Raw genomic sequence first — 25,175 nt, forward strand, 5'->3', positions numbered from 1 at the left:
GATTTCTGACCTTGACCACCCCAGTCCAACACCAGCACCTCCACATCTGGGCCTGGTATAGGAATTGGGAATTAAACTGGGCCTAGTGTCAAAGTCTGAAGTTAAATTGGACCTCATGCAAATGTCAGGAGTTAAATTGGGCCTGGTTTAGGCATCAAAAGTATGTATTTGTAAATACTCTGCTCCATAGCTATTTCCTTTTAAAATCTTCAGATGCATCCCATTAGGTCCAGGGGAATTACTGTTTTTTTAAGCCACATTCGTTTCTCTAGCACTTCTCCTCTCATGTTGGTTATTGCATTTCTTTCCTCTCCTTTTTGTTCCTTGATTATTTAGTAATTTTGGAATGCTATTAGCGACCTTGACCATGAAGACTGATGCAAAGTATTTGTTCAACTCCCTTGACATTTACTTGGTTCCCCATTATTATTTCCCCAGTTTCATTCTCTCAAGGGTCTATGTTCACGTTAGCCTCTCGTTTTTATATATTTGATGTAGTTTTTGCTGTTGGTCTTGATATTGCTTGCAAGTTTATATTCAAAATTTATCTCCTCCCTTTTTATTATATTTTTGTCATATTTGTTGATTTTAAAAACATTCCTAAACCTCTGGTTTACTACTAATCTTTGCCACATTTTATTTTTTTTTTCTTTCAATTTGATGCTATTCTTAACTTATCTGGTTAACCATTGGTTGGGTTATCCCCTTCCTAGAGTCCTTCTTTCTCACTGGGATATATCTTTTTGTTGTGTCATGAACTATTTTCTTAACTGTCTGCCATTTTTCCTCAACTGTCTTTGCTGCTAACCTCCTGTCCCAGTCTATCCCAGCTATCTCTGCCTTCAGTCCTTTGTGATTTTTCTTATTTAAACTTCGCATAATTGTTTCTAATCCAAGTTCCTGCTTCTCAGACTGAATGTTAAATTTTTACCATGTTATGGTCACTGTTTCCTAGAGGTTTGTATACTCTGACATCAGTTATTAAACCTGCCTCCTTACACTACACATCACCAGATCCAAAATAGCCTGATCCCTTGTTGGATGCACAACATATTATTCGAGGAAGATGTATCTTCTACTCGGCAGTTCTAACTGGAGGACTATTGCAGAAGCTTCAGCCTTAACTTTTGCACTGATGTGTTGAGTTCGCCCATCATTGAGGATGGGGATATTTGTAGAGCCTCCTCCTCCAGTGAGTTGTTTAATTGTCCACCAGCATTCATAACTGGATATGATAGCACTGCAGAGCTTAGACCTGAGCCATTGGTTGTGGGATCACTTAGCCCTGTCTATCACTTGCAACTTATGCTGTTTGGCATGCAAGTAGTTTTGTTTGGTGGCTTCACTAGGTTGGCACCTCATTTTTACATATGCCTGAGGCTGCTCCTGGCATGCCCTCCTGCATTCTCCATTGAACTAGTGTTGATCCTCTGGCTTGATGGTCATGGTTGAGTGGGGGATATGCCGGGCCAAGAGGTTGCAGATTGTGCTGGAGTAAAATTCTGCTGCTGTTGATAGCCCACAGTTGCTGATCTGTTTGAAGTCTGTCCCATTTGGCACGGTAATAATGCCACACAACACGATGGAGGTTGTTCTCAATGTGGAGGCAGGACTTCGTCTCCACAAGGACTGTGTGATCGTCACTCTTACCGATACTGTCATGGACAGATGTAACTGCAGCTGGCAGATTGGTAAGGATGAGGTCAAGTATGTTTTTCCCTCTTGTTGGTTCCATTACCACCTGCCGCAGACCCAGTCTAGCAGCTATGTCCTTTAGGGCCCGACCAGTTCGATCAGTAGTACTGCTGCTGAGCCACTCTTGGTGGTGGACATTGAAATGCTTAACTCAAACACAAAGCATAGTAGCATCAATGAGGTTGGAGATTTAAAAAAAACTGCAGATGCTGGAATCCAAGGCAGACAAACAGGAAGCTGGAAGAACACAGCAAGCCAGGCAGCATCTGTAGGTAAGGAGCAGTCAACGTTTTGGATATTACCCTTCTTCAGGACTGGGGTACTTCTGAGGTACCAATGAGGTACTTTTTGGAAGTGAATCAGGTTTAGGACAGTAGACAGCAAGGTCTGACTAACAGCAACGTGAGAACAAGCAGATAATCTGCTTTTGTGATGTTAATTGAGGGGTAAAAATTGGCCTGCAAAGTGGGGAGAATTCCCTGCTACTCCAACTAGTGAATCCACCTGGGATGGCTGACAGGCCTAAATTTAATGTGTCATTTACAAAGCAGTAGCTCTGAAAATGTAGCACCCCATCAGCAGTGTACTGGAGTGTCAACTTTAGGTTCCGTGCCCAAATTTTTTGAACCTGCGACTTTCAAACACAGAGGCAAGAATGTTCCATTGAAGGCTGACTACCCTCTGCTGGGTAACCTAAATGAGGAGACCTCGTCACTGGTCTGCTGTCAAAACAACAGTACCCCGATCTGGGACAGTACTGCTGTCAGGCCAGTATTGCCCGCATTGAGACTCTGGTTACAGTCAACCAGATGCGTAGGTCAACCAGGACACATCACCTGCATCCCTGACTGAAGACTCCCCAAACAAACTTTTGGCTCTGACTAAGAAGGGTGTCCTGCATACGGTTCTTGTCGGAAAAAGCAGGAGTGATGTCACAGAAAATCCACGTCGAGTTCATGGAAGGCGTATTGAAATTTTTTGGAAGTTTATCTGAGGATTTGGGGAGGCAGTGGAACCTGCAAAGGAGCAACGTGGAGTGGGAAGATATAAATCTAGGCTAAAGCTTGAGACCTACGTCTTTGACCTTGGGAGTGTGAGAGGCAGTGGGACATGAGGGAATAGCTGGTGCTGAGTTTGAAACAGAGTGCAAAATACAGCAAGAGCAAAATTGCAGTAAAACCATAAGTTCGTTGGTTGGTTTAAAAAAAGATCTACTGCAAATTGCTGTCAATTAGAGAAGTGTATTTTTTCTTGAGCAACTAGCTACACTTGCATTTAACTGAAAAAGTTAGGACCAATAAAATAAAGTAATAAAAGTAACATAAAGGAAGTAGAGTTAAAGTAAGGTCTCCAAAAACTTAAGGCAAGGACTTTGCATTGCAATGGGAGTGTTTGGACTTGGCGCGCAGTAATGGAGCTCACAGGTGTGATGTGCCACTCCTGTGGGAATGCGTGGATGCTTTTGGTCTCCCTGGTGACCACCTACAGCTACAGCTACTGGCTAATTTGGATTTTGGAGATGGGGCAGCAGGCGGATTCACTGTGGAGCACCCACAAGACTTTCAGTGAGGTGGTCAGGCTGCAGGTAAAGACTGAACAGACAGAATGGGGATGTTTGACCACCAGGCAGATCGGATGCAGGCAGCTAGGGGAATAGTTCAAAACAAGGGGATAGCCTAATGGTGTTATCACTAGACTATTAATCTAGAGACCCAGGTAATGTTCTGTGTACCTGGGTTTAAACCCTGCTATTGCAGATGGTGGAATGTGAATTCAATAACAATCTGGCATTAGGAGTCATGAATGCCAGGGGAAAAACTGATCTGGTTCACTAATGTCCTTTAAGGAAGAAAACTGCCATTCTTACCCGGTCTGGCCTATTCATGAGTCCAGACCCACAGCAATGTGGTTGACTCAGAGGGCAGTTAGGGATGGGCAATAAATGCTGGTCCAGCCAGCGACCACCACATCCCGTAAATGGGAAAGAAAGGTAGTACAGGAGTCTTCAGTGGATATCCCCCTTTTTATAACAGTTCGGATACTCATAGAATCCCTACAGTGTGGAAACAGGCCCTTCGGCCCAACAAGTCCACACCGACCATTAGAGCATCCCACCCAGACCCATCCCCCTATAACCCACCTAATCTACACATCCCCAAACACTACCAGCAATTTAGCATGACCAATCCACTTAGCCTGCACATCTTTGGACTGTGGGAGGAAACTGGAGCACCCAGAGGAAACCCACGCAGACACGGGGAGAACGTGCAAACACCACACAGACATTCGCCCAAGGGTGGAATCAAACCCGGTCCCTGGTGCTGTGAGGCAGCAGTGCTAACCACTGAGCCACTATGCCGTCCCAAATAACATGCGCTTGCAATGAATAGCAGAGAATGGTTTCGATCCATCGACCTGTGGGTTATGGGCCCAGCATGTTCCCACTGTGCCAACCTGCTTACTACTGTTGGAGGGGGATGATTTCTCAAGGAATAGCAATAGAAGCAAACAGCATGGTGTCAAGGCGGGTCTGCTACACAAGAGGGGAGGAAGAAAAACGGCATGGCTATTGTCGTTGGGGATTCAATCGTGAGGGGAAACGGGCTTTTGTGTGGCGACAAGAGACTCCAGGATTGGGGTGCATGGGGTGGGGGGGGAGGTGTGCTGCTGGACATTCAGAAAGGGTGGGTAAATAGCCAGTGGTTGTGGTATATATCGGTATCGGTGACATAGGTTAAAAAAAGTCCTGAGATCTTACAGGCAGAATATAGGGAATTCAGGTGTAAATTATAAGGTAGGACCTCAATCTCAAAATTACTACTGGTGCCATATGCTAACAAAACTAAAAATAATCAGATATGTTGGATGAATACGTGACTGAAGAAATAGTATAGGAGGGAGGGATTCCTTAGACATTGGATTCTGGGGAAGGTGAGATCAGTACAATCAATCTGGGCAGGACTGGACCTATGTCCTCAGGAGGATGGGGTTGAACCAAAGGGTTTACTAATGCAGTTGGGGTGGGTTTAAACTAGAATGGCAGGGGGATGAGAATCTGAGTGCAGAGACAGATGAGGTAGAAACAAGGATAGAAACAAAAGACAAAGCTAAAAAGCAAGAGTGGAAGGCAGAGGAAAAAAAAACACGAGAGAAATCAAATGCACAAAATAAAGCTAAGATGACTAACAAGATTAAAAAGATAAGTATAACTGCTTTGAGTCTTAATGCACAGAGCATTCGCGACAAAGTAGATAAATTAACGGGGCAAATAGTTATCCACGGTTATGATATAGTTGAGATTATGGAGACATGGCTGCAAGGTGACCAAGGATGGGAGCTGAACATTCAGGGATATTCAATATTTAGGAAGGACAGACAAAAAAGGGAAAGGATTGTTTGTGAAGGAAATCAATATATTATTGAGGGTGGAGTCTGTAATGGATAGAAATAAGAAACACCAAGGAGCAGAAAATGTTTTTAAGGGTTGTTTATACATACCAAACAGTAATGGAGATATGAGAGAAGACATTAAACAATAAATCAGAGATGCATGCACATTTACAATGGTAATTATGGGTTACTTTAAAATTAGATTGGACAAACCAAACTGGAAATGGTGTTGTGGAGGAGGATTTCCTGGTGTGTGTATATGATGGCATTTTAGGCCAATATACATTGAGGAACCAACCAGAGAACAGGTTATTCTAGACTGGGCATTGTGCCATGAGACAGGATTAATTAACAATCTTGTGGTAGGGGGTCCCTTTGGGAAGAGTGAACATAATTTGACAGAATTCTTCATTAAGATGGAAAGTGAAGAAGTCAAATCTGAAACTAGGCTTCCGGATCTAAATAAGGGGAAATTTGAGGGTATGAAACTCGAATTAGCAAGGGCAGATTCAGGAATTTTGCTAATTGGGTTGACAGTAGATAGGCAACAATTATTCATTACTGTCTGGCACAAAAATAAGAGGAAAAAATAAAAGTGACTCAACTATGTCTCCCAAAAGAAATTAGATCCAAGGAGGAGATATATATAAAATTGCAAGAAAAGCAGCAAACCTGAGCACTGGGAGCATATTAGAAGTCAGCACAGCAGGACAAAAAAATTTGATAGAGGGAAAAATAGAGTATGAGAGTAAAATTGCAGGAAACATAAAAAATGAGCATAAAATCTTCTATAAATATGTGCAGAGAAAGAACTGGTGAAGATAAACATAGTCAGAAGCTGGGAAATTATAATGGGGAACAAAATATAAGCAGAAGAATTGAACATCTACTTTGTTCTGTCTTCGCAAAAGATGACAAATACAGAAATGTTATGGACCCAGGGTGAAATTCGAAGAAATCGGTGTCAGCAAGAAAATAGTGGTGGGGAAATTAATGGGGTTAAATGCTGACAAATCACCAGGGCCTGATAACCTACATCTCAGAGTGGAGGTGGCCCTGGAAATAGTGGATCCATTGTTGGTCATCTTCCAAAATTCTTTAGACTCTGGAGCAGTTCCTACAAATTGGAGGGTGGCAAATGAAATCCAACTATTTATAAAGGGTTTGAGAGAACAATCCAAGATTTACAGAGCAGTTAGCCTAACATCAGGAGTGGGGAAAATGCGACAGTCTATTGTAAAAAAACACAATTACCTAACATTTGGAAAATATTAATGATTTGGCCAAAGCCAGCATGGGTTTATGAAAGGCAAATCATCCTTAACTAATCTGCTGCAGGTTTTTGACAATGTCACAAGTAAAACAGATAACCAGTGGATGTGCATTCATTTGGATTTTCAGAAGACTTTTGATAAGGTCCTACATAAGGGGCAGTGGATAGTTAAAGCACATGGAATAGGGGGCAAAAAATTAGCACAGATTGAGATTTGGTTGACAGCAGGAAACAGGGTGGGAATAAACACATCTTTTATCAAGTGGCAGGTAGTGACTAGTCGGGTACTGCAAGGGCCTGGGCCTGGGCCCGGGCCCGGGCCCCAGCTATTCACAATGTATGCAAATGACCTGCACGGGGGAGCCAAATTAAACATTCCTGTTTGCTTACAACACAAAACTGGGTGGGATTGCGAGTGACGAGGAGGATGCAAGGAGGGTTCTGGGTGTTTTGGACAAGTTGAGTGAGTGGGTGAACACATGGCAGATGTAATATAACATGGTTAAATGTGAAGTTATACACTTTGTGAAAAACAGAAAGGAAGAGTGTTATTTAAATGGTGATATATTAGGAAGTGTACAAAGGGATCTGGCTGACCTTGTCCATGCAATGCAAGTAGACAGGCAGATGCAGCAAATTGCAGGAGCATTGACAGATATCTTTGTGTCCTCTTTGGCCACAAGTGAGGCCCTGGAGGACTGGAGAATAACCAGTGTTGTCCCATTGTTTAAGAAGGGTAACAGGGATAATCCTGGAAATTACAGGCCTGTGAGTCTCACGTCAATGGTAGGGAAATTCAAATAGAATATCCTTTTATTGACACATGTATTCAATATAAAATACAATGAAAAGTATGTACTGTCGCCATACGTAGGTGCCATTCACATTAGCTTAGAATAAAAAAAACTTAGAGCCCAACTTTTCCTTCTCCACTGCTACAGCATGTTGCCAAAATTATTGGAAAAGATTTTCAGGGACAAGATCTATACGCATTTAGAAGCAAACGGACTTATTAGCGATAGCATGGTTTTGTGCGGGGAAGGTCATGCTTCACTAACTTGATTGAGTTTTTTGAGGAGGTGACAAAGATGATTGAGGGAAAAGCAGTTGATGTTGTCTACATGGACTTCAGTAAAGTCTTTGACCAGGTCCCTCATGGCAGACTGGTACAAAAAATGAAGTCACATGGTATCAGAGGTGAGCTGGTAAGATGGATATAGAACTGGCTTAGTCATAGGAGACAGAGGGTAGCGGTGGAAGGATGCTTTTCAGAATAGAGGGTTGTGACTAGTGGTGTTCCACAGGGATCAGTGCTGGGACCTCTGCTGTTTGTGGTCTACACAAATTATTTGGAGGAAAAATGTGGCTGGTCTAATTAGTAAGTTTGCAGACAGTACAAAGATTGGTGGAATTGTGGATAATTGTCAGAGTATACAGCAGGATCATAGACAGTGTAGAAACAGGCCCTTCGGCCTGACAAGCCCATGCCGCCCCCCAGAATATCCCACCCAGACCCTAATCTACATGTCCCTGAACACCCAGAGGAAACTCACACAGACACGTGGAGAATGTGCAAACTCCACATAGACCGTCGCCCAAGGTTGGAATCAAACCCGGGTCCCTGGTGCTGTCAGTCATCAATGCTAACCATTGAGCCACCATGCCGCCCTGTTGGAAGCATGGATAGAAAAATAGCAGATGAAGTTTAATTCAAAAAAATGTGAAATGATGCATTTTGGAAGGTCAAGTACAGGTGAAAATTATACAGTGAACAGCAGAACCCTTAGGAGTATTGATATGCAGAGGGATCTGAGTGTGCAGGCTCACAGATCACTGAAGGTGGCAGTGTAGGTAGATAATGTAGTAAAAAAGGCTTATGGCATGTTTGCTTTCATTGGAAGGGGCTTTGAGTATAAGGATAGACAAGTTATGCTGCAGCTTTACAGAACTTCAGTTAGACCGCACTTGGAGAATAATGTACAGTTCTGGTGACGACACTCCCAGAGGATGTGGATGCTTTGGAGAGGGTACAGAAAAGGTTTACCAGGATGTTGCCTGGTGTGGGGGATTTTAACTATGAAGAAAGATTGGATAGACTGGGTTTGTTTTCACTGGAACGCAGGAGGTTAAGGGGCAACCTGATAGAAGTTTATAAGATTGTGAATGGCATGGAGAGAGTGCAAAGTATGGGGCTTTATCCCAGGGCGGAGGGGTCAATTACTAGGGGACACAGGTTCAAGGTGCAGGGGAGGATGTTTAAAAGAGGCCGTTTTTCACACAAAGGTGGTGAGTGCCTGGAATGCATTGTCAGAGGAGGTGGTGGTTGCAGATAATTCAAGAAACACCTGGATGAATACATGAATAGAAGAGAATAGAGGGATATGAATCCTGTAATTAAAGACAGTTTTAGTATGGAAGGGCAAAATCCGTCGGCGCAGACTTGGAGCGTCAGAGGGCCTGTTCCTGTCCTGTATTGTTCTTTGCTCTTTGTACTACTTCCGAGAGAGTATAGTTACCATAGAGGGAGTGCAGCAGAGGTTTATTAAGCTGATACTGGGGAGAGAAGGACTGTCCAATGAGGAGGGATTGGTTTAACTGGGTCTGATTTCATTAAAGTTCAGAAGATTGAGGGGGGAATCTGATTGAAACACATAAAATTCTTAACTGGACCAGAAGGACTAGATGCAGGGGGGATGTTGCCCTGGTGGGGAAGCCTAGAATCAGAGGACGCAGCTTCAGGATAAGGGCTAGACTGTTTAGGACTGGGACGAGGAAAGATCTCTTAACGGAGAGGGTAGCAAACCTGTGGAATTCTCTCCCACGGACTGATGTGGAGATCAAGTCACTGAATATATTCAAGAAAAAGATAGACATTTTTGGAGGCATCGAGGGATATGGGAAGAAGTGATAATATGTTTGATGACATTGCAATGGATGATCAGCCATGACCATATTGAATGACAGAGCAGGTTTGAAGGGCTGAATGGTCTAATCCTGCTCCTAGTTTCTATGCTTTTGTATTGCAATGACTTCATCATGACCAGGAGGATGGAGAAAATGCTTCACGAGTATTGTCTAAGCCTGCCTGAACAAATGTAACGCCTTCAGTGACTCATGGGAGTCCTGTTTAAGATTGTCCAAACAGAGAAGAAATACCTGCACAGGTGTTAAACATCTCCAGTGTCTCTGACAGGCCCAGGCTGAGGTAAAGAGCTCAGAGCAGAGAGAGTTAACAGCCTGAAGAACCAGTCAATCCACCTGCCTCTTAAAACAAGCCAGCTACCCACCATGGGGGAGGGTGTGGTGATCCACAATCGGACTGGTTAGTCACTTCAGGACACACAATGCTGCAGTGGAAGAAAGTCTTCCTTGCTGTAGAGGGACTGCCTAAGAAGGAAAAATGTACTGTTGCTTCTGGAAGGCTGTTAGTGTTTAGTCATGCTGTGTCACAGAATAGCAATTGATTGGCTCAGTACCAATACGGTTCAACTTTGGGAAATTTAATGAGTAGTAAGTAATAAAGTCAATAAAACTGCATATCCACAAATACAGCACACCATTCACTCACAGACAGACCTACAGGTGCCTGGAGAAGACCAGCAGCAAAGCTCAAACTCCGAGGTGAAGGTGAGGCAGGATCTGAATTGTAGCATGTAGCAGAATGGAGTGTGAATCCACACCGCGCTCTCACTGGCTGTTGTTCCTGCCAATGTTTGGCACTGTGCTTACATTCTATCCAATCCCAGACAGCCCAGCAAAGCAAACAATGAGCTCAACTACATTCCTCACGTCTGAATCAAGAAGTTTCCAAAACTCAAAATGCAAAACGGATTACCAGTAATCCATAGCAGTGTGCAGGATGATCAATAGATCTCAGCGGGAGGGCACACAGTTATTGATAACCTATACGAGGAGGGCACTGGATTATTAATAAACTCAGAGCCTGTCTGCACAGGATTATTGATAACCCACAGCACAGGGATACAAGATTATCGATAACCCACAGCCAGAGCGTACACTGATATCAATAACCCACCAGAAGCATGTACAGTATTAATCTCTGAATTAATAATAAACTCCAGTGTGACTACATTGTTTTGTTATATGGGATTATGTGAAATGGGATTATTTAGTGTCTGTATTCCATAATCATCCTCGTCTTTGCATACTAATTGCAGAGTGGTGGTTTTGATCCTGACCCAGTTATTGAACTTAACTATGACCATCGCCACATGACAGACCGGATGTGATTATACTAGAGAGGGTACAGAGGAGATTTATGAAGATGTTGTCAGGACTGGAGATCTTTAGTGATTAGGAAGTATTGGGGTGGTTTTCTTTGAAACAGGAAGAGCTGTGCCAAGATTTAGTTAAACCGTATAACATTGGGTCTGGACTGAGTGGTTTGGAAGGACCTATTTACATTAGCAGAGAGGTCAATAACAAGGAGGTATTCCTGTTAGGATTAGCAAAACGTTAAGGAATAAATTTTCACCCAGGTGTTGTCTGAAAGAGTGGTGAAGACAGAAATTCTCATTGCATTTTAATAATACTAGTGTCTGCACTTTAAGATGCTGGAACATGTTGGTTAGGAGGTAGGAAGTGGGATTAGGTTAGGTTGTTCTCTTGTCTGCTGATACAGCCAATGTGACCACGATGGGCCCCTCATGTGTCATAATTTTTTTATTCTTCTGTATTTCGAGAACAATCATATCTGTGATTGCAGCTCCAGGTTAGTCCATTTCTGAAGTAAAGCAGTAATGTGTGTGGGTGTGTCTGCTGTGCCTTTGATACAGTGTCTGTACAGACACCATTGTCATCACAACATACTACAGTAACAAGACAAAATACAGCAACACATACATGCTTAAATATGGATTAGGAGTGTGGAGGAGGCTATTCAGCCCCTAAAGTCTGGTCTGCCATTCAATAAGATTATGGCGGATCTGTTTGTGGCTTTGATTCCACATTCCTTTCTATTCCTGATACCTTTGGACCCCCCCTGTTTGTCAAGACATTAACCTCTTTGCCTTAAAAATACTCCGCTGCACTCTGGGGAGGAGAATTCCCACGGTTCATAAACAGAGAGAGAAAAAAATCTCTTAATCTTCATCTAAAATGACCCAATCTCTTACTTTTAAACTGTATCCCCTAATTCAGTTCTTTCCATTTGGAAAAACATCCTTTCAGCACCCACCTTGTCAAGTCCATTTGGGAACTTATGTATATGTTTGTAATATAATATATTTTTATAAGATCACCTCTCATTCTTCTAAACTCCGGTGGATATAGGCCCCATTAGTTGAGTGAATATTCTTTGAACTGCTTCAATTGCAAGGATAGCTGTTCTTAATTAAGAAGGCCAAAGCTGTACACAATATAGGGCCTCAACAATGCCCCTTTAAAACTAGCAAAACTGCCCTACTTATATTTAATTTCCTGTGCAATAAACAATAACATTCCATTTGCCTTCCTAATCATTTGAAGTACCTGCATATTAATTTTATGGGAATCATGTACCAGGACAGTCATATCCCCCTGTATCGCAGAGTTCTGCAATCTCTTTCCATTGAATATCTTGCATTTCTATTCATTATTTTGCCAGATACACCTCAGTGGTTCAAAAAGGCTGCTCACTATCATCTTCTCAAGGGCAATTAGGAATGTTGGTGTTGCCAGTGACGTCCCCCATGAAGGAATTAAGAAAGCACCACAACACACTGCAATACTGAACACAACATACTGACACATCAACAAGGCAATGTCAACACCTCAACACGAAAACAACATACCAGCGCACTATCAACGTACATTAATGGTTTGGACAATCACTGAGGATTGGGGTCTGCCCAAACACTCTAGTCTTGGTGAGCTGTAAGGGAACGTAACTCCTGCTGGCTACTCTAATGCCCTCCGCATAACATACAAGACTCTGGGACTTAACAGGGTAGATGTGACAAGATTATTTCCCCTTGTGGGAGAGTCTAGGACCAACAGGCATCATCCTAGAGTAAGGGGTTGCCCATTTAAGACAACAATGAGGAGGAATTTCTTCTCTCTGAGGCTATTGAATCTGTGGAATTCTTTACCATAGAAGGCTATTGAGGCTGGGTCATTACATGTATTGAAAGCTGAGACAGATATATGAATAGTCAGCGCAATGGAGGGATATGGACAGTGTAGAGGCAAAAGGTTCTTAGCTTAGAAAGGCATCATGTGTTAGTGCAGTAATGGTGGGTGGAAGAGCCTGTACCTGTGCTGTACAGTTCTTTGAGAGAGACAGATTTTTAAATTCTAAGGGAATCAAGAGGTATGGGTGAAAAACAGGTAAGTGGAGTTAAGGATTACCAGTTCAGCTAATGATTTCATTGAATGACAGAGCAGATGCAATGGTCTGAATGGCCTACCTCTGTTTCTACGTCTCATGGTCTTATGGGATTTGGACTGAACTGAAATGCATTATTGGTGGGGGATTGTTTCTGCCATATGCTAAAAGATGACAATCTCTCTATAAAGAACAGAAACCCTGTAAACAGAGCTGCATATTTTAGTTTCTCAACTCTAGTCTGAGGGACGCTACTCCAGCATGAGACCTTGTTATCTAGAAACATTCACCTAACAATCATTTGTACTTGTCCAGGTGAAAAGGCAGGTTTGGGAAGAACAACCATTTCATAGATCACATGAGATCATTTAAGATAGGTTGGATGCCTTGTTGGGCAGTCCCTACATTGATACTGGAAGCTCAGGTTATGAGTCAGGGCTTGTTGGCCATGGAAGGCCATGGTGAGCAGACAGGTTGATTATCAGCCTGTAAATCCTTACGATATACCTGGTCGCAGGTGGTAAGAGCAGGAGAATCTCTGGTCAGCAATAACAAACCACGGCAATACTTTGCCCATAAGCATGGAGCAATCAATGGAAGTCCATGGCCAAACCTTGGAATTGAGAATAGGAGAAAAGATAGCCAGTTATTGGATACATGACATAGAAACAGGCCATTCAGCCCAACCAGTCCATGTTTATGCTGCACTCGATCTCTTTGCGATTCTTTCTGTCTTTCTTATCTTAACCTGCTATCGTAACTATCCATTCTCCCTCATGTGCTTGTGAAGCTTCTCCTTAAAGGTATCAATCTTATTCATTTGCCTCATTACCAGTGATAATGAGTTCAATATTCTCACCACTCTGTGGAAAGAAGCTGCTCCTTATTGGATTTCTTAGTGATTATCATATTCACATGCCTCTCATAGTGTTCTTTCCCAAAGGGGAAATATTCTGTCTGTATCCAGTTGATCAAAACCTTTCATAGTTTTAAAGTCCTCCATTAGGTCATCCCTTCTTCATTTTCAACAGAGCAGAGATCCAGCTTGTCAATCCTTTCCTGATATGTTTATCCACACCCTTTTTCATATCACTGTAATAAATCTTCCCTGCACCCTCTCCAGTGACTTTTTATATTCTTTTTACAACATGGCAAGCAGAACTGAACACAATCCAAAAGGTGCAGGCTAAACAAAGGTTCAATATATGTTTAGTTTACATTGCCTACATTTTAATGCTATTCCTTTAGAAATAAATCCAAATGCTGTATTTGTTTTCCATCATCTTGTGAATTTGTGGTGCAGTCTTTAGTGATTAATATATTTCTTCATGACCCCTCTGTTCCTCTACCCAACGCAAACTTGCATCTTCAAAATGACATCTGTATTTTTCCAACCTAAAATGTTTGTCCGTGTTGAAATTCACTTGCCAATTATTAGCCCATTCTGTAATTTATTAATGTCTTCCTATAAGTTGTTGCAAACCTCCTCAGTAGTAACTACCTTATGACCTCCAATTAGGTGTTATCTGTAAGTTTAGAAATCATTGATTGCAAAGTCCAAATTGTTTAATGTATAGTATGAATTACATTGGACCCTGCACTGATCTTCTCAATAACTATCCCTTACTCTGACTCTCTACTTTCTGTCTTGAAGCCAGCTAGAAATCCATTTTGCCACTTGTCCCTGACTTCACATTCTCTAACCGTAAGTATTGCTGAAGGAAGACACGTTTTTGTCAATGCTTTTGTTCTTGCTCTCAAGACAATTTGCAAGAATACCAAAGTAAAGGGAAAATAATATTTACACTGTGCAAGAAGAGAGTACTGATTGCTTGGGTCAGTGGATTCTGATTTTAAATATACCAGGCAATGATGACTGACAGTTAACTGTCAAATCTTGAATTATGCCTAGTTGATTAATATTTGCAGGATTCTGAAATGACCTATCCGATTTTCACATGCAATATGAACATCTGGTGGCATTGTGAAGCCTCAAGACCATCTTGGATGTACTTAACAGTAAACCTGATTTAGGCACAGGGATAGTCATCTTTAACAACTATGACTACATCATCAAAATATGCACCATTCTTAATGGTGGGTTCTAAATTGTACCTAGAGTTACACTAACAGTGCTTTTAGGCAGACAGTTCCAGGATTTTGACACAGCAACAGGGAAGGAATGGCAATATAGCTTCAAGTCAGGATGAACTTGTGGTTTGGAAGGGAATTACAAATGGTGATGTTTCCATGTTTTTGCTGCCTGTGACCTGTTAGATAGTAGAGGTTGTAGGTTTGGAAGGTACTGTCAAAGAAGGCTTGGATGCTTTGATTGGTCTTCCTCACCCATGCATATTTTGTGATTTCTATCTCTTCCCATAGTATTAACTCGTATTGGGTACTCTCAACTTTTTCCAATGAAAATGAAAATGGTTTGGAGAGCTTTTCCTAACTTAGCCCTTCATCAGCCTATACCCTGTTACCCTCCATGATTCCCAACCCACCTACTGTGCCACTTTCCTTTCCTGAACATGTTTGATATGAGGTGTTTGTTTATAAACATTAAGCATTTTTCGGACCACAACCCAACTGCCCAGACTCCAGATGAGTGAGCCCACAGGGAGCACCATTGTAGAGATATAATTCCGTCTTTTCTTCTCTTGACATTCAGCTATTTCCCAGCAGGAATGACATATTGTTACTTTATCAGAGCATGGCTGAACATGTTGAGTATCAATGTGCAAATCCTTCTGACATGCCTAAGGCATGGGGTAAACACAAGAGTTTCCTGGTCAGCCAGACCTGCCACAGGCAATGGTAATACCTTACCAAGCAATAACTACAGACAAACATGGAAATTTGTAGTCACCAACATCCTCTTTAAGACTGGTATCTAATGAGCGAGAGAGAGATAGACAGAGTGGGTTCTTTTGTATGAAGTGTGGCGATTATCAAAGATCAAATCTAACACTCCTGTTGCACCCAGACTAAGATGACTTGCTCAAAGTGGAGTTAAGCCCAGACTTTGTTCACGAGTGTACCTTGTAATGGTGAAGAGAGGACTCCTCCAAACGAATTTTAAAATTTGTTCATAGAGACCAAAACACAGCCTGATAACCACAAATTTGCTGAAGTGATTCTTCAATGACAGTCACTCATTCAGCAGTCTAAAAGAGATAGGATGAAGAGCTGAGGAACTCACTCAATTTCCAACCATCACTATGCTGCACCCTCCATTTCACCTGCCTCATAGACAGTCTGCTTGATCAGTAACAACTCATCCAACCCATCTCCTGTTCCAGAGAATATTTCAATGGAGGTTAAAGGTTATGGAAATCTAGTTTCACCCATGTATTACTGAATACAATAGGCATTTGTTAACTCAGTCACACCCATTCATAATACGATGCAGGAACGAGCGCACTAAACTTGCCAAAGTTCCAGTGCACTGACTCTTCATTCCACTGGCACCAAACATAATAAAGTGAAAAAAATTATTTTAAAGGTACAAAATCAATTAGATATGATGAGACCTCACCCCAAATCTGAATAGTTCGAGATGGCCCTCCTCCTGCTTCTCGGCCTATCCTCAATCTAGAGGGACACGGGGGGAAAATAAACTGCACTACTCCCCACCCCCCAACCAGCTGGCAAGGGTGCACCTGACCCAGCCAATAGCCAACATGGGCACAACATAATAATAATCCTCAGGGAATTCCCCAGTGAGGCTGGATGTCACAAGTCAGAGTGCCAGCACTTGCCCAATAACTGCCATGCTAAGCTGGATAGCTCAGCAGATAGAGCTCACACCTCTAAGCCGCAAGGTCTCTAATTCAGGTCTCACTCCAGTACAGTATAGAGGGAGTGCTGCTTTGTTGAAGGTGCTGTCTTTCAGAAGAGAAGTCTTCACACTGTTCAGAGAAAGCAGAGTTAACGTTTTGGTCCAATGACCTTCTGAAGAACTCCGCTTTCTCTCCACAGATGCTGCCACACTGCTGAGTATCTCCAGCAATTTTTGTTTTTGTTTCTAATTTCCAGCATCCAGAGTTCGTTGAGTTTTCTTTTGTTAAACCTGTTGAGGTGGATACAAACTTCTGATGGCACCCTGAAGAGGAACAGGAGAGTTCTCATCTGAATCCTAGTCAATATCTGTTCCTCAACGAATATTACAATATCAATTTATCTGGACATTATCATGTCAATTACAGTCACCTTAAAAAAAAATGAGAAAATGAAGCAAAATCAGTTAGGAGCAGAAGCAGATTGAGTATGATGGGCTGAATAGTCTCTTTCTGCACTGTAACCGTTCTCTGATTCTGTAATTTTATAACCCATTCCGGGAACAGTATCCTGTTCTGTTAACATTAATTCACTCCCTCTCCCACTCCCCAGACATGAATGTGTTCTTCCCACTCCATAAACTCTCTTTTCTGCTCCCTAACCAATTTGTAACCATTCACTCATGTCCTAGTCTGTGAATATTAACTTAAGAACCCATCCCCACCCTTCTCAGAACATGAACACAGTCTCTTCCACTCAGTAAACATTAATTCACCTAATGCATCCTCAAATAAAATATATACAGATGCTGTAACCAGTATGTATTCCAATATAAACTACTTTACAATAGATCAGTCACGTGTTACTGGAGATCTCAATGCCACTTTATTAATATGACAGCATGATTAGCATATGTATAAATCTCTCTACAGGTTGGATATTCACATTGACTGAGTGATAGAACAGGTTCCTGACTCTGTACTGTATGATTGCTGTTGTAAACACAGTGCTGATGTATGTAATGTGAAAGTTACCCTTATTGTATTTCTAGCTGAGATGGAGCACACAACAAAGCTGTTAGATACTGATCACACTCCACCAATGAAATTCAGAGACAGGCAACGGTTCTTTGAAGACGTCTTCCAGCCTGATGCAGATTTCTACCTCACTGCCGCACACCTGCAAATTGAGCACCAGAGGCGTAAGTTAAATTGAGTGCCCAAATGATTGAACCTAGTATTAGAGAGCAAATGGTGGATGAGAGGTGACGGAGGTTCAAAATCATAATTCTCTCTACGCACATGAAGTAAGATTTGCATTGCTGTAGCACTCTCATGACACCAGCATGGCCTAAAGCACTTTACATGCAATGAAGTACATTTGAAGTGCGGTCTGTGAAATGTAGGAAATGTAGCAAACAATCTGTGCATAGCAAGATCCCACAAAACAGTAATGTAATAACAAGCAGTTTTAATGATACTGGATGTGGGATAAATATTGACCAAGATACATAGGAAAAACGTTGGACAAAGAGCTTAGGTGTGGGACTAGGTAATTCAGCTGTTTGAGCCTACTCCACTGTTTAATGTGGTTGTAGTTTCAACTCCATTTTCTTTGCTGCCCTCCCATAGCTTTTTGATTGACCAGGGATCACAAGCAATCTAATCCGAACTTGAACAATTTCAATTATCCAGCCTTTACTGTTTTATGGACTGATAGAATTTTACAGTACTGAAGGAGGCCATTCAACCCATCGTGTCTGTACCAGCTCCTGAAAGACCTACCCAGCTAGACCCATTCTCCAGCCCTATCTCTGTGGCCCACTAACTTCATCCCTTTCAAGTATATATCCAGCTCTGTTTTGAAACCTCCTATGGAACCCACCTCCGCCACTCTCCCAGGCAGTGCATTCCAAATCCCAACAACTCTCTCAGTAAAGAAGTTTCTCCTCATCTCACTCCTGGATCTCTTGCTGACAATCCTGAAATTGTGACCCACAATGACTGACATACCAACTAGTGGAAACAGAATATTCTTCTTTACCCTGTCAAAATTGTTCATAGTTTTTAATCTTCTTTGCTCCAATGAATGTAAGCCCAATCTCTCTAGTCTTTCCTTGTGTCTAAAATCCCTCATTCTAGCAAATCTCCTCTGCACTCTCTCCAGGGCTTTAACATTCTTCCTTAAATAAGTTGCCCAGAACTGAACACAATACTCCAAATGTGGTCTGACCAATAGTTTGTAAAGCTGTAGTATCACTTCCTTGCTTTTATACTGTATTCCTCTATTTATAAACCCTAGGGTCCTATAAGCCTTTTTAATAACTGTTTCAACTTGCCCAGGCACCTTCAGAGAACCATACACATGAACCTGAGTTCCCTAATCTCCTGTACTCCCCTCAAAGGTGTACCATTGAGCCTGTATTGCCTCTCTGTGTTTCTTCTGCCATAATGCATTACCTCACATTTCTCTGCATTGAAATTTATCTGCCAGGTGTCTCCCCATTTGGCCAACTTTGTCAATGTCCCTCTGAAGTTGCTCAGCATCATTGTCACAATTCATTACTTTCCCTAGCTTGGTTCTTCCAGTGTCGCTGGATCAAAATCGTGGAACTCCTTCCCAAACAACACACTGTCCTAAGAGGAGAAAGTTTGAGTGGGACTGAATGGGAATTAGGGAGCGAGGGGAATGGAACACCTGAAAGTGGAGAAAGAAAGCAGATATGATGACGGAAGGAACTGGGGGTGGAGGGTGGAGATGAGAACAATATACAGCGAAAGAGGAAACACATTAATGGGTTTGGGTCCGGAGTAGCAGACAAAACATGGATGGGAATGGAGTTGGAGACAACACAGATCTGTTTATGTTCAAATTTAAGACCTGGTGGCAAACAGAAAATTGGTGATAATAGGACAAGTTTAGGAAAGAGCAGAGGTAGCAAACTGAAGAAAGGAAAGGGAAAAGTCAGAGGTAGACCATGTAAGGTGAGGAAAGGATGAGAAATCAGAATAAAGTTAATGAATGACAAGTGTCAAGATGACAATGTGTCAGTTTTATTCACTCACACACTATTTCTAGTTTAGATGAAGACATTAAATGAGCTGTCCCACACACCTTCATTGCACTGAAGGTCAGGATTCATTTTTAAGACCGATTCGACAATAATACAACTCAAACATAAGAGGAGTGCAAGTCTTCATAAAACAGATCCTGTAATATATATATAAAATATATATAATAGGATTTAAAGCAGAACCAGCTATATCCATAAACTACCAGACTTTGATCATCCCCATGCCTGGGAGCTACAGTAGATTTGCTGATCAGGAAACACAGATGCATTTGTGAACCATTCAGCCTTTGTCTTCTGAGCCCTTAAAAGTCATGTTACCTCGAGACACCCAAAGGCTAATAGTGGAGAACTATGTTGTTCAATCATTTCACTTGGTTGCTGAGGAACCATGTGATCTCTCTACTCTGAGAACACTGATAAAACAGAATCCAATTATATTCTGACATTAAATTGTATGAAATAATTTTCTGGAATAATATCCTGTAACCAGGAAAGGGAGAAAGGCTTCTGAATCATGGTGTCATATATCTGGGTTACAAGTACTGGTATAGACTCTTTCTCCCAGTTATAAGTTTACTGTTATTGTGTATATATGGAGTGACAAGTATGTTAATGTGGCAATCACTAAAATCAATGTTATCATCTGCCCTGTCTTATAAATTAATGGGATATATTCCTATAAAGTTAAGAACATTGCACAATGTTTAAACTAAAATTCGTATCCTTTGGTACAATAGGTGCATTATATCATTGCTGCTCTTAATACTAACGACGCATTCTGAAGAAAATGAACAATATTTGTAATGAGATACCAACAAAAAGCATTATTATTTTACTAGGACCTTGCTGTCATTTTTGGTGAATTGACTGATGAATCTGGAAAAGGGAAAGATGGAACATGCTTTATTGAGGGGGAAGGTTAATGGAGATGTGGAGAATCATGCTAAATTGTCCATAGTGTCCGGGGATGTGCAGACTATGGGGCCATTCATAGGAAATGCAGGGTTACAGGGATTGGGTGGGATGCTCTTTGGAGGTTTGATGTGGACTCAATGGGCAAATTGGCCTGCTTCCACATTAACTTACAGAATCCCGACAATGCCAGAGTTTGTCTCTAATAAAATAAAATGTAATTAAATTACCTACGTGGTTCTGCTCAGTCTAGATACACAGCACTTCAAACCACACACTTTACTTTTGGTCTATCTAAGGTAATAGGCTCACTTTATCTCAAAAGGAATAATTAGTACCTGTCTGAGATAACCATGAACTAATAGTGCACTGAACACAGTATTTTCCGACATAGAATTCTCCCAAATCAGATATACAAAACAGGTCTCAAAATCAAGTTTACTTTTCTATTTCCTGTTAAATGTAATCTTTTCACACTGAAATGATATGTGAATCGGGAGTGAAAGTGGTCAGTTAGCTGTCATTGTAAATTTCTTAATTATTATGCATGTCTGACAAGCCCATTGGGCTAAGGTGTTAAAGAGCTAACAGCATCCATAAAGCTACATCCTGGTCCAAGCTTTCAGGCAAAGAGAAACCAGGGTCTAAAATAAGAGAGTGTGGGTGATTTCATGGCAGGGAAAAGGGGCCTGGATTTCTCCATCATCCATGCTTGAGGCTTTTCTATTTCCCACAGCACCAATCGGGAGTGTCTCCTCCATGGAGGTCAATGTGGACATGCTGGAGCAAGTTGATCTCATGGATATGTCTGACCAGGAGGCACTCGATGTGTTCCTCAACTCCAGCATGGATGGCTGTGAGACACCGACACTGCCAGGTAAGGAGCAGACTCCACACCAGCCTAGTGTTACAGGTTAGGGTGACTCAGGAATCCTGTGCCAACATGCCTGGAACATATAAGTCCCAGTGTCTCAGCATTAAAGGCAGCTGTGATTTCTCATACCCTATTCTGGGAAAGATCGGAGTCACTTCAGTCCTCTGTTATCCCAAGGAGTATGGAGAGATTGTGGCTCCACCTGTGCATCAGTAACAATACCAAGGCCTAACCTGTGTTAACAGCAGCTATTAATCCCAGGATGTTTGATAGTGTCCATTTTGGTGAGGGAGCAAATGGACAGTCTCCCAATCTTCCTTTGTTTTTAAGGATTTACTGATGCCACCAGCTCCTGCATTAACATGAGGAGGAGGTGCTGGATGTCTTGAAATGCATAAAGGAGGATATATCCCCAGGACCTGATCAGGTGTACTCCAGAATTCTATGGGAAGCTAGGGAAGTGATTGCTGGGCCCCTTGCTGAGATATTTGTATCATCGATAGCCACAGGTGAGATACCAGAAGACTGGAGGTTGGCTAATGTGGTGCCATTATTTAAGAAAGGTGGTAAGGAAAAGCTAGAAAACTATAGGCAAGTGAGCCTGACATCAGTGGTGGGCAAGTTATTGGAGGGGATCCTGAGGGTCAGAATTTACATGTATTTGGAAAGGTAAGGACTGATTAGAGATAGTGAACATGGATTTTTGCATGGGAAATTGTGTCTCATGAACTTGATTGAGTTTTTGGAAAAAGTAACAAAGAGGATTGATGAGGGCAGAGCAGTGGACATGATCTATATAGACTTCAGTAAGGCGTTCAACAAGGTTCCTCATGGTAGACTGGTTAGTAAGGTTAGATGACACAGAATAGAGGGAGAACTAGCTATTTGGATACAGAACTGACTCGAAGGTAGAAGACAGAGGGTGGTAGTGGAGGGTTGCTTTTCAGACTGGAGGCCTATGTCCAGTGGTGTGCCACAAGGATCAGTGCTGGGTCCACTGCTTTTCATCATTTATAGAAGTGAGTTGGATGTGAATATAGGAGATACGGTCAGTAAGTTTGCAGATAACACCAAAATTGAAGGTGTAGTGGACAGCAAAGAAGGTTATCTCGAGAACAACAGGATCTTGATCAGATGGGCCAATGGGCTGAGGAGTGGTAGATGGAGTTTAATTTAGATGTGTTGCATTTTGGAAAGGCAAATCAAGGCAGGACTTATATGCTTAATGGTAAGGTCCTGGGGAGTGTTGCTGAATAAAGAGACCTAGGAGTGCAGGTTCACAGCTCCTTGAAAGTGGAGTCACAGTAGATGGGATAGTGAAGAAGGCTTTTAGTATGCCTTTATTGGTTAATGCATTGAGTATAGCATTTGGGAGGTCATGTTGCAACTGTACAGGACATTTGATAGGCCACAATTGAAATACTGTGTGCAATTCTGGTCTCCTTGCTATAGGAAGGTTGTTGTGAAACTTGAAAGGGTTCAGAAAAGATGACAAAGAAGTCATAGTCATAGAATCCCTACAGTGTGGAAACAGGCCCTTCGGCCCAACAAGTCCACATTGACCCTCAGAGCATTCCACCCAGACCCATCTCCCTATAACCCATCTACTCCACACATCCCTGAACACAACAGGCAATTTAGCATGGTCAATCCACCTAGCCTGCACATCTTTGGACTGTGGGAGGAAACCAGAGCACCCAGAGGAAACCCGTGCAGACTCGGGGAGAATGTGCAAACTCCACATTACCTCAGTTATCGATTTTATAGCCCGATCGATGGATTATAGCCCGAGGATGGAATCGAACCCGGGTCGCTGGCACTGTGAGGCAACAGTGCTAACCACTGAGCCACTGTGCTCAGATGTTACCAGGGTTAGAGGGGTTGAGCTATAGGCAGAGGCTGAATAGGCTGGGGCTATTTTTTTCCTGGAGTGTTGGAGGCTGAGGGGTGATCTTTTATAGAGGTTTATAAAATCATGAGGGGCATGGATAGGGTAAATAGACAAGGTCTTTTCCCTGGGGTGGTCCAAAACTAGAGGGCATAGGTTTAAGGTGAGAGGAAAAAGATTTAAAAGGGACCTAAGGCGTAACCTTTTCACACAGAGGGTGGTGCGTGTATGGAATGAGCTGCCAGAGGAAGTGGTGGAGCCTGGTACAATTACAACATTTAAAAGGCATCTGGATTGGTATATGAATAGGAAGGGTTTAGAGGGATATGGGCCAAATGCTGACAAATGGGACTAGATTAATTTAGGATATCCTGGTCGGCATGGACGAGTTGGAACGAAAGGTCTGTTTCCATGCCATACGTCTCTGTGACTCTATGACTCTAACTTGGTTTGTTTCTTCCCACAGATGAACAGTTCTACAATAGTGAGATCACTATCAAAGTTCCAAATTCTGCAGAAACAAAATCTCGGATGTCATCCACTTCCTCCAACTCCACAGATCCCAACAGCCTGGAGTTCGGTAATGGTGATGAGACTCCAATTGTCCAGTCTGATGATGAAGATGTCCAAGTGGACACTGCATTACTTACACCGAACAAAAACAAAGACACTGAGACACAAGCTGGAAATGAAAGCTAACACTATGCCCAGCATCACATACAGAATAGCTCTTATCAATGAAATGTCTCTCTACTGTAATGAGAGGGCTGAAGCAATTAGCAGCAATAGGGATATTCCTGTATTTTCCAGATTATTGATTCACCGAATAATAGATATTTAAATCCCACCCATAAACTCCTGGTTACCCATATTCCCAATATCACACACCCTTCCAGTTAGACAGTCCCAGTCACATACACTCCTGTCACACACTCCAGGGATCCCTAGTTATGCATGAATTCAATGAAGCACAGTTAAATTTAACACACACGCAAATCTAACATAGAACATTCCTTTAAAGGTTGAACATATGTAGACAAGTCATACATACAGCCAAGATCATGGATGCAGTAAAAGCATGTAGACACAGATGGACACAGTCCAGTGTGGAACAATGACATTGGACAAATGACACATAATGCCAATGGTGACACCACAAACAGCTAGCATGAGGCAGACTAACCATTAGGCACTATAGTAACAGTCACTGTCAACTTTCTAACAGAGACAACTGAATGAATCCTTTAGCACCAAGCACTGATGTCTAAAAATGTGACCTTAGCTTGAGGAACTGACAGTATGTTGGAACACAGTGAACTGCCATTCAATAAATCTGCCATAAAGATGATGTCAGATTGTAAAAAGCTGCTCTGGAGATTTCTTTCTTAATAAATTTACGATGGCCAATCATTTGAATGTGCCTGCTCTGGGTTTCCATTTTGTCTGAGTTAGCAAAGTGTTTTACATATTTGGAAAAAATGAATCATCTCGTAAAAGGCCAATTTACAAACAGCAATAATGACAGCCTTTTCTTTTGCTCTATGTAAATGACTTAGATATTGGAACGGAGAGTGGAATTTTCAAAATTTTTAATTGATACCAAGCAGTGACAAAATGTGGATGGTATGCAACGTGACGTGGAATCATAGAAATCTACAGCACAGAAAAAGGCCCTTCAGTCCATTGTTTTCATGCCAGACAAACAACAGCTGCCTAACTATTCTCATCCCATTTTCCAACACTTGGCCCATGGCCTTGTACGTCATGGCATCACAAGTGCACATCTAAATACTTCTTCAATGTTATGAGAGTTTCTGCCTCTACCACCCTTACAGTCAGTGAGTTCCAAATCCTACCACTCTCTGGGTGAAAAAGCTTTTCCCTACATCTCCTCTAAACCTCCTGCTCCTTGCCTTAAATCTGTCTTCCCTGATTATTGATCCCTTGCCCTTCTGAAGGAGGAGG

At 42.0% G+C, this 25,175-nt stretch overlaps 1 protein-coding gene across 4 annotated transcripts in view; it reads left to right on the forward strand.

Moving 5' to 3' along the window:
• si:ch211-253b8.5 (dysbindin) overlaps nucleotides 1-24,626 on the forward strand; it is a 33,819-nt gene extending 9,193 nt beyond the window's left edge. For 2 of the 4 annotated variants that reach the window (XM_048608366.1, XM_048608365.1), the window contains exons 2-4: nucleotides 17,515-17,664; nucleotides 21,185-21,325; nucleotides 23,677-24,626. In XM_048608366.1, the coding sequence (XP_048464323.1) occupies nucleotides 17,520-17,664; nucleotides 21,185-21,325; nucleotides 23,677-23,909 (519 nt within the window). In that variant the 5' untranslated portion in view covers nucleotides 17,515-17,519 and the 3' untranslated portion in view covers nucleotides 23,910-24,626. Of the gene's footprint in view, nucleotides 1-9,929; nucleotides 9,986-14,309; nucleotides 14,389-17,514; nucleotides 17,665-21,184; nucleotides 21,326-23,676 lie in introns of those variants that run through there. The other 2 variants (XM_048608369.1, XM_048608367.1) reach the window with 2 other exon arrangements.
• Nucleotides 24,627-25,175: the final 549 nt, after the last annotated feature.

This window comes from Rhincodon typus, chromosome 19 (genome assembly GCF_021869965.1).
Source record: "Rhincodon typus isolate 14 chromosome 19, sRhiTyp1.1, whole genome shotgun sequence".
In the NCBI taxonomy this organism is placed as follows: Eukaryota; Metazoa; Chordata; class Chondrichthyes; order Orectolobiformes; family Rhincodontidae; genus Rhincodon; species Rhincodon typus.